Source organism: Manis javanica, chromosome X, assembly GCF_040802235.1.
Source record: "Manis javanica isolate MJ-LG chromosome X, MJ_LKY, whole genome shotgun sequence".
Taxonomy (NCBI): Eukaryota; Metazoa; Chordata; class Mammalia; order Pholidota; family Manidae; genus Manis; species Manis javanica.
This window is the reverse complement of record NC_133174.1, coordinates 12,973,316-12,987,752: the sequence shown is the minus strand read 5'-3', so window position 1 is coordinate 12,987,752 and position 14,437 is coordinate 12,973,316. Positions and strand designations below refer to the sequence as shown.

The window sequence follows — 14,437 nt, the reverse complement described above, 5'->3', positions numbered from 1 at the left end:
AATATAAAGAAATTAGAAATAATCTTTAATGTAACTTTCCTAAGACTTTGTTAATAATGTTATATTTCCATTCAGTATCATATATATATACATACTGTAATATATATCTTTTACAAAATAGTCATAGTTTATAGATTTTTGTATCTCACCCCTTTAACTTTATATTAAATTATAAGTATTTTCCAGTGTCCCTTACTGTTAATGACTTGATAATACTCCGTTGTGTTATATTGAACATTATTAAAGTTGTTTATACATACTTTTTTAATAGAAATTGTTGTAATGAACATCTTTGTGCCAATATCTTCCATTCATCCCTGATTTCTGTAAGATGCACTCCAAGGATTGGACTCAGTGCATTAGCATTATGAATATTTTAAGGCTCTTGATATCTACTTCCCAATTACCTTCTAGAAAGGTTGTACCCAGCAACATTCCTGCCAGCAGTGCATGAGAATGTCTGTGTCACTACCTTTGCTGAGAGCTGAGACTATAACATATATTATTATATCTTTTTCTCAGTTCCTTAGGTTCTATTTTTTTTTTTGTATCATTAATCTACCATTACATGAAGGACATTATGTTCACTAGGCTCCCCCCTTCACCAAGTCTTAGGTTCTATTTTATATTCTTGCTGATAAGTTAGGTTGAACATTTTTCCCAAAAGCACTTTTGTTACTAGAACCAGAAATTCATGTCACAGTTGTATTTTGTTAGCTCTGGGAAGTATCAGGGCAAACAAAATAATATATTTAAAGGATTCTTAATGAATGCAAAATGCTATCAGCCTCTGTAATTAACCACCAGTCATTGCCTATGGTTGAGTCACACACTGAAACAGAAACTCATCAATAACATATACATTACTGGGGTTTCTAAAACTATCATATAGCATCATTATTAAGTGCTTTTCCAAGATTTGGGCTTTATGTTTTCTTCAGAATTTGTCACCTCACCCTAGGAGACAGACCTTTGCCAATCTGTGTCTTGAACACAGCCTCTTCTAATTGGCCATCCTTACACAAGGATTTCTGAACCTGGTTCTCCATTACCTGGGAAATGAACCATGGGCTCTGTTCCAGAAGTGTGTTGAGAAGATATTTCTAAGGCTTGCTTCTTCAGATTATGTTAATATTTGCCTGTGAGTCATTGACTTTGAACAGTTAGTCCTGGTTCTGCTTTGAGCTTGTATGACTATAGTTGAAGAGCCTCCACCTCTCTGAGAATAATTTTACCTGTCAATACAATGGGGATAATATTGTATCAACTCCTAAGGAAAAGGGCAGGAAACTTCCTTGATTATAGAGTATAGTAGTCATATTTTAGATCCTGTGTTTACTGTTTCTGTTAACTTTATTCTGGATCACCTGCTTTTTACAACCTATCACCTGAAGGTTCGTCCTGATAGTGACTTAATTCTACATATCTGAAGTGTAAGTCCTTGTTACTTTGTCTAGCAGCAGTGCATGGAAACTGCAGGAGAATTTCACAAGCAGTGGGTGTGTAATGGGCGTGGTCTAGCTGGGTAAACATGGAAATACAAATCCCAGACTCACCCTATTGCCAGTGCCATACGATCTGCACGTGCGATTCCCATTCATTCTGTTGCTGAGATGACCAATACTCTTGAAGTGTCACAGTATAATTTTCTGAGCACTTCACTAAAATGATACTCATGGCAAATTGTTTTTTAAAAACAAGCAACAATTCTGCTCTAATATTTAAATTGCTTCTTTGCAGAAAAAACTAAAATCACTGTAGTAAAAACCTTCAATGCATCAGGTATGACTTATTATCGATATCAAGACTTTGTTTTATAACTAAAGTAAAATTAAACAAATGGCTGGTGTTTGTCTTCTTTCACTTTTTTCCTACCTTTTAAATATGAAATCTGTTCTTAAAGAATAGATGTTTATGCACTGGGTACCTGAAGTTGTACTAAATGTTGGGGCTATGTAATAATGATCAGGCACAATGCCCACATTCAAGAGTCTTCTTGTCTGTGGGGAGAGACAAGGCAAACAAACAGATGACTAACATGAACATGTACACAGATAAAAGCAGTGATTACACAAGTGTTTCTGACATTGTTAAGAGGCATGGCAGATAGAAGGGATGGTGCTAATGGTTATCAATGAGATGTAATTTATGAAGGCAAGATTATTGGAGAAGTGAACCTTAAACTATTTTTTTTTTTTTTTTTTTTTTTAGGAGAGCAAGGTAGGCTTTTATTTAGAAATAAAGTGAGAGAATAGAGCTCCTGGCTCATGCCAGGAGGGGACAAGAGAGCCCGTAGAGGTGGATTGTTTAGGGGGTTTTATAGGCAGTTGAGGATTTTTTGAGAAAGTGGCTGCCCCAGAGGGGGAGAGAGACAGAGAGAGCAGAGAGAGCAGCCTCAAACTCTTTTTTAAATCAAAAAAGGAATGTACTTTTAAGTACCTAGTGCAAGACTAGGGATACATGATCTGCTTAACAAAGGCTTCTGGTTGATTAAACACAGGGGTTGGCAAACTATGGCCTCTGGGCCAAATCTGGCCCACCACCTGTTTTAGTAAATAAAGGTTTTTTTGAACACTGCCATGCCCATTTGTTTACATATTTTCTAGGTTACTTTTCCTATAATGAACAGTATGAGTGAGTAGTTGTGACAGACTATATGGCCCACAAAGCCTAAAATACTTACTATTTGACCCTTTACAACGTTTTCTCACTAATGATTTAAAGGATGACCTGTGGCCATGGCCTTGGGGGAAATGCAGATAACAGCCCTAGCATAGGGAAGAAAATTCTCAGTATGGATGAGCAGCAAAAGACACACATCACTGGAAATGAAGGTGCGGCTAAACTTTAGAGAAAGGTGTGAGATGATAGAATGAAAAGCTTAATAAGCAAGAGACAAATAGTTGTAAAGAATATTTAAAAGCATTACTACCCACCATCTGTATATTCTTTAATATTTGTGTAGTGTATATTTCTAGTGAGTTGCATCCACAAGCACATATATTTAAAATGAAATCTTTCCCTTTTGGTGTGGGTTAACATTACTGTGGAACAATATAGAAATCTACATGTCAGGTAACTTTTGGCAACTAAATTCAGTTTGCTCGCTGAATCAAAACTCTTAGCTGAAGCATGATGACTATATAGCAAACATCCACCAAACCATTCTAGCAGGAACCATATCACCTGCACTAACTCAAATTATAATTTTAGTTTGTGTCCAAACTACTTCTCTTAAGAAAGAATTAAGCACACATACAGTGCAATGAAAATAAAAGAGCAATCAGGTATTACATACATAATTCTGACGAAACCAGACCTAACAAGAGTAGCAAAATATTCCTTAGTGTAACAACCTTTCCCCTTGGCAGTTTGCTTAATGCATTATCATCAATATTTGCCTGCCACATTTACTATAGATTTCTTATACTTCACCAAAAGGATGAAATCAATGAAGGCAAAATTCTTAAGGAGTAAACCTTGAGTTCTTTTCAAATCAAAGAAGAGATATACTTCTCCTTTCACCAAAGGAGAAAGTGTTTCTCAGGTTAATGGGTATGAAGTTTTTTGTTGTAATGTGGCTTATTTCATCCCTCATTCATCTCCTTTGTATGCCTGCGTGGTCTGTTGTCCTGGCCATCACTCCATTTTGCCTTCATTATAACTTTTTATTTACTGGCTGGTATCACTAGACTGTAAGCTCATTGAGGGCAGGGGCTGCATCTGGAGCTTTCCAAAACCTGTAGAATATGGTAGGTGCTCAGCAAATATTTTTTGAATTTTGTAATTTTTGCCCATGTTAAATGGTATCATGACATTGATGTTATTTCACACGTACATTTGCATAAGGAGCTAAGACCAGCAGTAGAGTGTTCATGGACTCCCCTGAGCAGGAAAGGAAGGAGGAGTTATGAAGGAGAAGTTATGAGTAAGGGCTATTCTATTTAAAGCCTTTATACTTGATTTGCATTCACATTGTTCTTTTTATATTGGACAGGGGAGGGATAAACTGGGAATGGGTCAAAGAAATGTTAGGGAGGAGTAAGGGATCAGATACTGACATACTAAAGAATAGTAAAGATTCGAGTTTCATAGCTGACCAAGTAAGAAATGAAAACTGTCATTCTTTTAAGTCTTTGTAAAATTCATCCAGCCAGTTACATCCACATTTTATGCCTAAGTTTGTGAATTTGTGAATTCTCTTGATAATGAAGTATATAAGTGCAGGTGTTGACATGCTTAACTGGCTAGCTGTGTTTTCTTTGCAGGAGTCAAACCCCAGAGAAATTCCTGCAATTTGTCATCTGTTTGCAATGACTCAGGTTGGTTTTCGTGTACATTTCACATTACCAGATAAATTAGCTCCATAAGAAAAATGGTTTGTTTTTCTCCTGTTGAGTATGCAATATGTGCCTCATCTGTCTCTTTTCATACTACCTGGGTACTAAGAGTTCTGAATGAAAACAAAAGCAAATTTTAGATCTTGCTGAAATTGTCTTACTAATGCCTAGTGAGATTGTGGATTAACATCCTTAATATGAGAACATGAAGCTGTACACCAAATAATTTTAACCATAGTTTTGAATCCAAAGCTTTAAATAAATACCCTTAGAGTTGATTCATGAACATAACTAATAATGAACTTAATATTGAAAGCCACTTCGTGTCTATGAATCCTTGCATCTTTTCCATAGGACCTTAAGTATTATAGCTTAGAGACAGGATGTTGTCTTTTCCTGAAAATAAAACTAACCACTCTAATAGAATGTTGAAAACCTCATGTATACCTGGTTTAATGGGATGCTAATTCCAGTAGTGCCCATAGTGTATTTTGCCATCTCTAACTAAGACTGTCTACTATTTTTTAAACTTGAGATGGAAATCTCTTGAGAACATGCTATTTTTGAAATGGGAATATTTTCCCTTCTGCCATGGGCCAGAAGAAGTAAAACAACCACTTTTCTCACATTGGTTTGGCTCTCTGGGCTCCCTTGTTAAAAATCAATGAAAGCAGATGTGAAAAACAGAAAAACATGGTGTGGCAGGTCAGAATGGATCATGGGAAGACAGAAGAGGAAGGTAACACTGTATCATATAATAGTAAAGTCTTAGTATGACTCCACTGAGATAAAAAAAATTATAGGAATGTTTGCCTTTTATTCTGTTCATTTTAACAGTTTAATAATTTGAAAAACATAGGGAATAGTTTCAAGTAAAATAAGTTATGGTTGGATAGTTTAGAAAAGAAGAAAATTTTCTTTTGAAAGAATGCTCCACTTTCTGTTTGTGTGAATGAGATTTATTTATATGAGCTTTTTGCTGATAGTATGTTCTAGGTAGGATATAGCAGGAAAATATTAGCTGGTTTTGATTAAAGAAAAATAAACACTGTTGGATACATTTCTCTTTCCTCTTGTATAACTCTCTCTTCTCTCCTTCCCTCGCTCCTCCTTTACCCTTTGCTTTACTGAATTCTCCATAATTCCATTATTTTTATGCTTCATCTATGTTTTGGACTGGTGACTAACGTCTAGTTTAGTGTTGTGTCTACATGTTTGATAACTTTGAAAACTGAACATTTAGTCAAAAAAACTGGTCATCTTGAATAGCAGATGCCAGGAAGCTGGTTGGAGTAATCGTTTCCCCAATTAAGTGACTGAATTGACCATTTGTTTTAGTGTCTGGTAAAAACCACCTCATCAGGGAACCAACTCTTTTGGCACCAGAAATTCCATTATATCCTGCCAGAAATTAGAAACCTTCACTTCTTGCAGGTTCCAATCTGGATTCATTAAGGGAAATGGAGGCTGTTGAAAAAACTGGGGATTGACTGGGCAGAGTTAGGCTGAGGGTTAAAAGGTGGTGGCTTCCTGGTTGCTCTGCTACCATTGTGCTCTCAGCACATTTATAAAACTCAACATGTGCTTAACAAGACTGAAGGATGAACTTGGAGAATGGAGGGGTGAAGGTAAGAAACCATGGATGTTGGTGTGTGCATGAGTGTGCACACACACACAATAACTTTTCAAAATCTAAAATTTTTTCAGAAATGGATCAGTAATTCTATGCATATATCAAGTATCTTTACTTTTAATAATTATGTACTATGTTAATTGAAATTTCAGTACCAATGTGCAAAAGTTGAGGTTCTCAGTAGAAAAGTTGCTGAAGTAGATAAATCATGTTAATCACTGGTCTGGTGGCTTTGTCAGCCATTTTAAGTGGAAGTGGACCATTGGGTACTTGGCTGTGGAAATCAGTTATACACTGAGTGCAGTAAAAGATAAGATGAGCAGGCCTTCAACCCTTTAGCTAGGGTTTATGAACTACTGTCCACAGTCCAGAAATAGCTGGTCACCTGTTTTTGTAAATAAAGTTTTATTGGAACACAGCTAAGACATTCATTTACATACTGTCTATGGCTGCTTTTGTACTGCAGCCACAAAGTTGAGTAGTTTCAATAGAGAAAACGTGGCACACAAAACCTCAAATACTTATTATCTAATATTTTACAAGAAGAGTTAGCTAACCCCTGCTCTAGTCATCCTTGCCCATCCCCTTAAGAAGCCAGTTTTTTGTCACTGTAGATTATGAACTATACACAATGTGCTTCTGTTAAGGAGTCTCTATTTTATTTGTTTCCAGATGGTCAAAGCCCCTCTGAATATACCCTGTAGGAAATACATTAACCAAAATTGAGTTCAGTATTTCCCAAAGTGAGCATTTTTAGAACAGGGTTTTTTTTGGCATTTCTGGGATAAAAGCTACAATGAGTTGTTCAGTTGAAGAATGGTTTTGTCCTGTACACTATTCAAGTTTCAAAGCAAAATCTCAACTTTGTTCCTAGGAAAGATATAGCATTTGGTAGCTATATTTTAAAAAGAAAAATAATTGGCAAAGAATAAATAGACTTTCATAAGGTTGCTTAACTGCTGAGAAACACTTTTTCCCTCCATTCTTATCTGTGTAACTGCAACTATAACAACTTAAAAAGATTTTTTGTATTAGAGCCACAGGCCCCCCCGCCGCCCCCATTAGCATCTTTAAGGGAAACAAAGTTCTGATGAGCAGCGTGTAGGGATAAAATTGCTTGACAAGGAGACAAATTTTTTCCTCTTTCTGCATTCCCACATAAAATTTATAGTTCATATTTTCAGGTAATTATGTTGGTAATTATTGAGTAACTTACTGATGGAAAAGAGTAAATGTGAATAACAACAGTTTTATGGAACTCTATAAAGTAATTTGATAATCTTTTTCTGTGTTGTAATAATCCTAAAGCTCTAAGGATAAAGATCTCAAATTTCTTTTTGAAAATTTATTTTTAGCATTTTTTAGAGGGGAGATAATGTTTGAATATGATGAAGAAAACAATATTACCCAGGTAGGTTTTAAAGATTTTTTTCTATCTCAGTCTTAGAAAGTGAATTCTTGTGTATTTAAAGATTTATTGACGGTTCAGATTATTTATGATAATTGGCATATTTACTTTTATGACCAAATTTAAATAAAATATATATGTTGTTGAGTGACTAGCTTTGTCAAGAGGGCTTGACTTTGTAACAGTTGTGGTATTTTTGTTAATAATTACATTTTTAGTTTTCACTAGGTTTGCTGCTGAATAAGAATGTTTATTTAATGTAATATATGGCCAGTCAAAATTTTAAATTATATTAGAAACTCCTGGCAATAAGAAATATAACATATTGAACCAAAGAATAGACGTCTGAATCTCATACTGTTCACCCCATGGGGAACTGGATGCAATAGTTTCAACCTTCCCAAAACCTAGATTGGTTCAGAGTATCCCAGCTAAGTGTGGTTTGTTCATTCAGTGACTATTTCCTGAACACCTGCTATGTGCCAGAAAATGAGCTAGGTGATAGAAATACAGTGATGGCTGCTACCAAGGTTCTCTTTGGACACTGGGATCTTTCACTTAAATTTGGGACCTTTCTTGTAGAAAACTTTAGTGTTCTTTTGGGGGAAGAATAATGGAACAATGAAAGACAGAAATTAGCACATCAGAATTTCTGATTCAGAATATTTTTAAAAGAAAACAAAAATATAACTGGCTTAGTCAATATGGATTTGATTGTTTGCTAGACAGTATTCCATGCAGTTAGGATTCACAATCTTTGGGTAACCAACACAACTCAAGGACAACTTCTTGTTAGAGTGTAAAAATCCAAAACAGTATTTGTTGTATTCTTAATGATTTTGTGCTTCTAACAGAATCAAAATATGGCTAATGGCACCTTAACTGGAGTCCTGTCTTTAAGTGAATTGAAGTGAGTAATCTGCTGTTTGATTTAAAATTTAACACATTGACCATGGGAAGATCCTTGTGAGCTGTCTTTACTTTTGGAAAACAAGAATAAGAAAGAGACAGATGCAAAGTTATAAAGAATTGCAAACTAACCATAGTCACTTGTCATCAACTGATAACCCTGTGAAGCTATTCTCTTTGGTGCTCTGAAATTATGTAAGAGCTCCATCTGAATTGGTATTTGAGTTGTAAATGATTTGGTAGCTAGCAAGGTTGAAAGAAGAGTTCAAGGTATAGGACTCTATTTCATGCTTTCATGAAACATCAGTGATTCAAAAGTCAAAGAGAGGTCTTTGTTAAGCAGACCTTAGTTTATAAAGACAAGCACAGACCATGAGAAATGCATTACAATACATGTTTCCGTGACTTAGTGTACTTGTAAGTAATTCATCTTAATTACTAGACTTGAAATATAGATGAGCTCATTTACAGGCACGAAGCATTTGTTGAGTACCTATTATGTGCTGGGCCTTAGGGATAAAACCCAACTCTCTTGAGATGGAAAACTGGGTCTAGAGCAGTTCTCACCCCAGGCTGCATATTAAAATCACCTGGGGAGTTTTAAAAAATCCTGATGCCCAGGCATACTCCATAACAATTACATCAGTATTTGGGGGCTAAGACGCAGGCATTGGTATTTTTTAAAGCTCCCTGGGTGCTTCTAGCATGAGGTCCATTTTAAGAACCAGGAGCCTCGTGTCTGGTAGGAAAGATGCAGAGTGCAAACAAATGATAATATAATACAATCCCTACAATGAAGGTGACATGTACAGGGTACCTAAGGATGTCCAAACTATTTGAATATAGAGCAGGTGGAGAGGTTAGATCTGACTAGAGGGGCCAGGAAAACCCCAGAGAGAAGGTGGCCTCTGAGCACAGTGATGGAGGAGCGGCTTCTGTAGCTTGAAAAGCTAGCTGACAATTGCCACAGTCCTTCTCATCTTCCCTCCAGGGCTTCCCTTGAGGCACCTAGAACTATTGCCCATTCCTTGGAGCAGGGTTCCTCAGCGCTACTGACATTTTGGGCCTCATAGTTCTTCGTTATGTGGGGCTGTGTTGTGCACTGTAGGGTATGTAACGGATCCCTGGCCTCTATCCACTAGATGCCAGTAGCACCCGGCCTTCAATTATGACAATCAAAAACGTCTCCAGATATTGCCAGGTATGCCCTGGTGGGCAGTCACCCTGCTTGAGAATCACTGCCTTAGAGTGAATTCCTTAACTAGATTTCTTTCATCCTAACTTCCTGTGAAGCTCTGCCATGTTGAAGAACTAAAAGTGTTGTTCAAGTGGGACTGGAGGTGAGGAAGGAGGGAAATTCCTGAAGAGGGCTTGTGAGGAGGGGAAGGCAGGACTTGAGAGTGCTAGAGGAAAGGCAGGGTCAGATGGACAGGCAGTGAGGAAGAAACCCAAGGCACAGGGTCCCCAGAGAGAGTGGTGGGCCCTTCTCAGAAATTTTGCCGTGGGTCAGCTCTCCCTGAGGCCTTCTGCCAGACACTGCTGTGGGTTGCAGTAGCCTAATGAATAACAAGATTGTTCAGCCATAATTTATATCTTGCTGTTGGCTAGAAACAATACAGCTTCTGTCTGGTTAGTTTCCCTTGTCATATAAATAATTTATTTTTCCCAAATAGGAATCTTTTATTATACGCAGCGTTTCTTCAAAGTGAACACTGCAAGCAATAAATACCATATGCTTCATCTAATTAATAAAAATCTAACTTGTTTTGAATTTAACATCACCAGTGATCTCCTTCATGTTAATTTTTCTTATTTTATTAACAGACGGTCAGAGCTCAACAAAACCCTGCAGACCCTAAGTGAGGTAATCATAGCACATTCTGTACATTGTTTATGATTGTTAATATTTGGGGGGAAGCATGGAGTTCTGCATTCCTGAGGAGATATATATTTAAATTCCCCCAAATCTGTCATGTAAAAGAATAAACAGATGACTTTCATTACTCCAGAAATCAGAAGTAGGCTCAATGGATGGGATGTTAACAAGGGGATAGATTTTCCTTCATGTAAAAGCAAATGTTTCTTAAAATGAGGGCTCCAGGAGAATGAGCTCCCCCTGTGTGACAGTGAGCTACCTGGCACTGGAGGTATCCAAGCAGAGTCTATGGCCTGAATAGCTTTGATCATACATCAGGAATCTGATAGGAATGTGAATTGGATGATCCCTAAGGGTTCTTGTGGTTCTAAGATTCTGTGATTAGTCCTTGGTCATCTTGCTGGACATTTTCAACTGTCAAAGTTAACATATATATGCATACCTTTATTTCAGACATATTTTATAGTGTGTTCCACAGTAGAAGCCCAAAGGTCAGTCATTTTGAATACTTTCATAAATATCATTATTTCTGTATTCATAAGAATAAAGTATTGAGGAGTCTTAGGTTGCAAATTGAAAGATGTTCATCTAAAATAAATGCATGTTAATGACATTTTGGATATGTATCTTTTTATTCCTCCAAACCCTCATCACTCTGTCACATCCATCTTCTCATTTCTTTATGGTGTTGGGCCATTTGCCTCTGGTTCTATGGCGGTAAGGATTATCAGTGTCCTTAGCCCCAAGGGCCATCAGTATGAACAAGAAATGGCTCACAGTGTGGGCCAGTCAGGATGAAGGCTAGACATGGAAGGAACATAATATGGAGCTTGGGAGAAGAAGGAGAGAGGAGGGAAAAGATTGGAAAAACAGAAAAAGAAGAAATTAAAAAATGCATGTAGGGGTTGACTCAAAAGTCACCCAACAATTATTTGGTGTTGCACAAATTATCACTTTAAACTGTGCCCATTGGCTGTCCTGGCTGCAAAAGCCAACAGTTTATTATAGGTCAATAATCTCACTACTTGAACTCTGAGAATTCCATGAGCATTAAAGTCCTAGAAAATGACAGTTTCCATTCACCAAACTATCCACTGACACAAATAATGGCATCTTTCATGACATTGTAGATTGAATCCCTATCTGCTGTATGTATTTAGCTCATTTCACTTACCACTTTTCATTACTTGCAACATTATTTTTCACCCCAACCAAGACTAAAGTATGAAAGAAACAGAGAGAATGTCTTAAATTCCTAGTTATCTGATAATCTAGATTGAATTGCCAAAGAGATTTTAGATTTAAGAGAAGTTGATGTTCATTTAAGCTTGTATGATGAAAGCTCAAATGCCTACAGACACCAGGCAAATAGCTGGCAGGGAGTAAGACTCTAGATAGCAAGATGCTTGTTTTTGCAACCAAGTTTCACCCCTGCCTATTCATTATGCAGGCAGGGAAAATAAATCAGCAGCTGTGTGTGGTCAGAGGGTCTCTGGTTTGCAATCTCTGTGCATATAAACTTTAAATGTCTCATTATAGAAAGTCATTTATTTGGGTGAAGTTCAGACCATGGTAGATGGGTGTTCTCAAGCTTTTTCTGGTGACATTGCAAGTTACCAGTTTCAGTGTTCCCTTTCCTCATTCTAAACTTGAAAAAGCAATTACAAATATGTAGATAGGTTTCCAGTTTAGTAACATTCTGGTTATATATATTTCTCTTTACAGCACATTAAATTGTACATTCACAATAAAAATGAATAAGACAATGAACATATGTGCTGTAATGGTCACTTTGAAAAGAGTAAAGATTCGGCCAATGGGTAAGTTGTCAGTTGCTGGTTTATTTCTGTGTTCATTTTCACGTGACTTTGGTGTGTTCTTTTTAAAATCAAAAACATAATTAATAAATTTATGTATGTTACAGCTTTCGGTTTTGACTCTTTTGTCCTTGGGCAGCTTTTAGGGAACCCTAAAAGGTGATTTTTCCTGATTTCTTAATAAAGTTTTAGTATATTGTACTTGAAAATATGATAAAACAAACCCTACTGAGAGGGAGAATTCTATTTGGAGTGTTCAATTGATTGCTGCTGGGATATATTTACTTCTGAATCCCTCTTAGGAGTTGCTGAAGAGTGATTGATATTGCGGGTATATAACTCCCCCCAAATTATTCACTCAATAAATATTTTTTAGCACCTACTATATATATATATATACACACACACACATATATATAATTGTCAATATGATGGCATCAAATTTATTTTATCACGTGTTTTAGACAAAAGTTCCTTAAAATGAAATCAGTGTAAGAACCATCATGCTTGATGGATCTGAGTTTCTACCTTGCCTTATTCTTAACTATGCTGTCTCTTTTCTTTGCCTTTTGTCTCTTCCAGAGCAGTGCTGCTGTGCTGTCAGGATAGCTTGCCCTTCCTCCCTGGAAGAGTTAGAAAAACTGCAGTGGTATGTAGCAAACATGCTGACCCTTTTCCTAAAAGCAATATTAATAATAATAATAATAACTTTTAATCACCATACTGGCTAAGGAATTTTAGAATTTCAGCAGTGAAGAAGGGCCTTCAATTTTAGGGAAAATGCACAATTTTCTGTTGTATGAAGTTTCCATTTGGACCATTGCCTTAAACCAAAGGTTTGCAATCTTCTTGCATATCAGAATCACCTGGGGAGCATTAAAAATATTCTAACTCCCCACAGCCTCACCAACTGGATGTTGTCATTAAAATATTTTTTTAAAATTTTCTGGTGTGGTAGATGAGAAATGGTGTTTCAGTGTTCCCTTAATGTGCACTTGCCTTATTAAGACTATTTGAACATTTTTTTTCATGTATTTGGGGTCCATTTTTGGATCTTATGAATTGTGTTCAAGTCTTTTCCCCATTTTTTAACTGGAATTTTTATTTCATATCTTGTGAATATTAGTCCTTTGTAGTATATGCTACAAATATTTTCTCCCAGTTTGTCAGTTTATCTTTTAACTTTGTTCATGATGCTTTTGTCATGCAAATTAAATTTTTTTTTTTACTGTTAAATTTACCCATATTTTATTGCTTGTGGATTTGGAGGCAAAGTTATAAAGCCTTTCCCTGTACCCAAGTTTTGGAGGAATTCACCCTTGTGTTTTTCTAGTACTTGTATGGCTTCATTTTTTTTACACAGATCCATTTGGAGTTTATTCTTGTGTGTGGTACGAGGGATGAATCTAATTTAATCTTTTTCTAAATGTCTACCCAGTGGCCCCCGCATTATTTATTAAAAAGTCCATTTTTGCCCTAGTGACTTGGGATGCCACCTTTGTCATTCTAAATGTTGATAGCTATTTGGGTCTAATTCCAAATGTTAGATGGTAACATTGGGGGAAGCTGGGTAAGGGATATACGGAACTTGGTTATTTTTGCAGTGTTTCTGTAAGCCTAAAATTAGTGCAAATTAAAAAATTTTTGAAAATCCTGATTCCTGGTCTCCACCCTCAGAGATTCTGATTTAATTGGTCTGGGGCACAGTCTAGGCATTAAGGGTGTTAAAAAGCCCTCTTGGTGATTCTAATGTACAGTTGAAGTGGAGAATCACTGCTTTAAACTTACTACCTCAGTGGAGGGAAGCTGGGAGATGGATGCTCCAAAATAGCAGATAATTCCAAAAGTCATAGATGAGATGATCACAGGCGTATAGAAATATACATAGAAAAAAAAACAGGAAGTGAATGAACATGCTAACAGTGTTTCCCAGTGATTGACCTGCCTGCTGGCAATATGGATGACATTTTCTTGTTTACTTTTTTTTTCTCCTGTGCATTTTTTGTACTTTTCTACAATCAGATAAAATTTGTATTTGAAAAAAAAAGACATAACATTTTTCAATTGTGAATCTTCTCATACAGGAACATAAAGCTAAGTGTAGCCTGTTTGACTGGTGTGGGTCATTTATCTGGGATATATTAAAACAATGGGCCTCAAGGAATAGAGCTAAAGGACTTTAGTTAAGCATTTGTAACATTCTGTAACAGAATGTAGAGTATTTGAGTTTTAAGCTTAACAAGCTGGAGGGTTGAGTCCCTTTTGGGAGATGGAATTTCTGGAAGTAATTGGATGGACTGGATGAGGAGATCATAGATTTTTGAAGCAGCCCCACTGATTTCGATGAATGCCTATTCAGACAGCTGTTAGGAAGAAGCAGTGAGACATAGAAAAGGGGACAGAATCTGAATCTGATGTCTGGCTAGGGCTCTATCATTAACTAGCTGTGTGTCC

General features: G+C 36.5%; 1 protein-coding gene and 1 long non-coding RNA gene across 8 annotated transcripts in view; one reads left to right on the top strand and one right to left on the bottom strand.

Moving 5' to 3' along the window:
• Positions 1 to 14,437, bottom strand: part of LOC108407539 (uncharacterized) — a 146,902-nt gene that overhangs the window by 99,566 nt on the left and 32,899 nt on the right. The gene's annotated exons all lie outside the window — the stretch shown is intronic.
• ADGRG2 (adhesion G protein-coupled receptor G2) overlaps positions 1 to 14,437 on the top strand; it is a 110,822-nt gene that overhangs the window by 73,274 nt on the left and 23,111 nt on the right. For 5 of the 7 annotated variants that reach the window (XM_073227611.1, XM_073227613.1, XM_073227609.1 and 2 more), the window contains 8 exons: positions 1,741 to 1,782; positions 4,269 to 4,322; positions 7,329 to 7,384; positions 8,236 to 8,291; positions 10,115 to 10,154; positions 10,620 to 10,657; positions 11,892 to 11,986; positions 12,566 to 12,632. In XM_073227611.1, the coding sequence (XP_073083712.1) occupies positions 1,741 to 1,782; positions 4,269 to 4,322; positions 7,329 to 7,384; positions 8,236 to 8,291; positions 10,115 to 10,154; positions 10,620 to 10,657; positions 11,892 to 11,986; positions 12,566 to 12,632 (448 nt within the window). The remainder of the gene's footprint in view (positions 1 to 1,740; positions 1,783 to 4,268; positions 4,323 to 7,328; positions 7,385 to 8,235; positions 8,292 to 10,114; positions 10,155 to 10,619; positions 10,658 to 11,891; positions 11,987 to 12,565; positions 12,633 to 14,437) is intronic. The other 2 variants (XM_073227614.1, XM_037020454.2) reach the window with 1 other exon arrangement.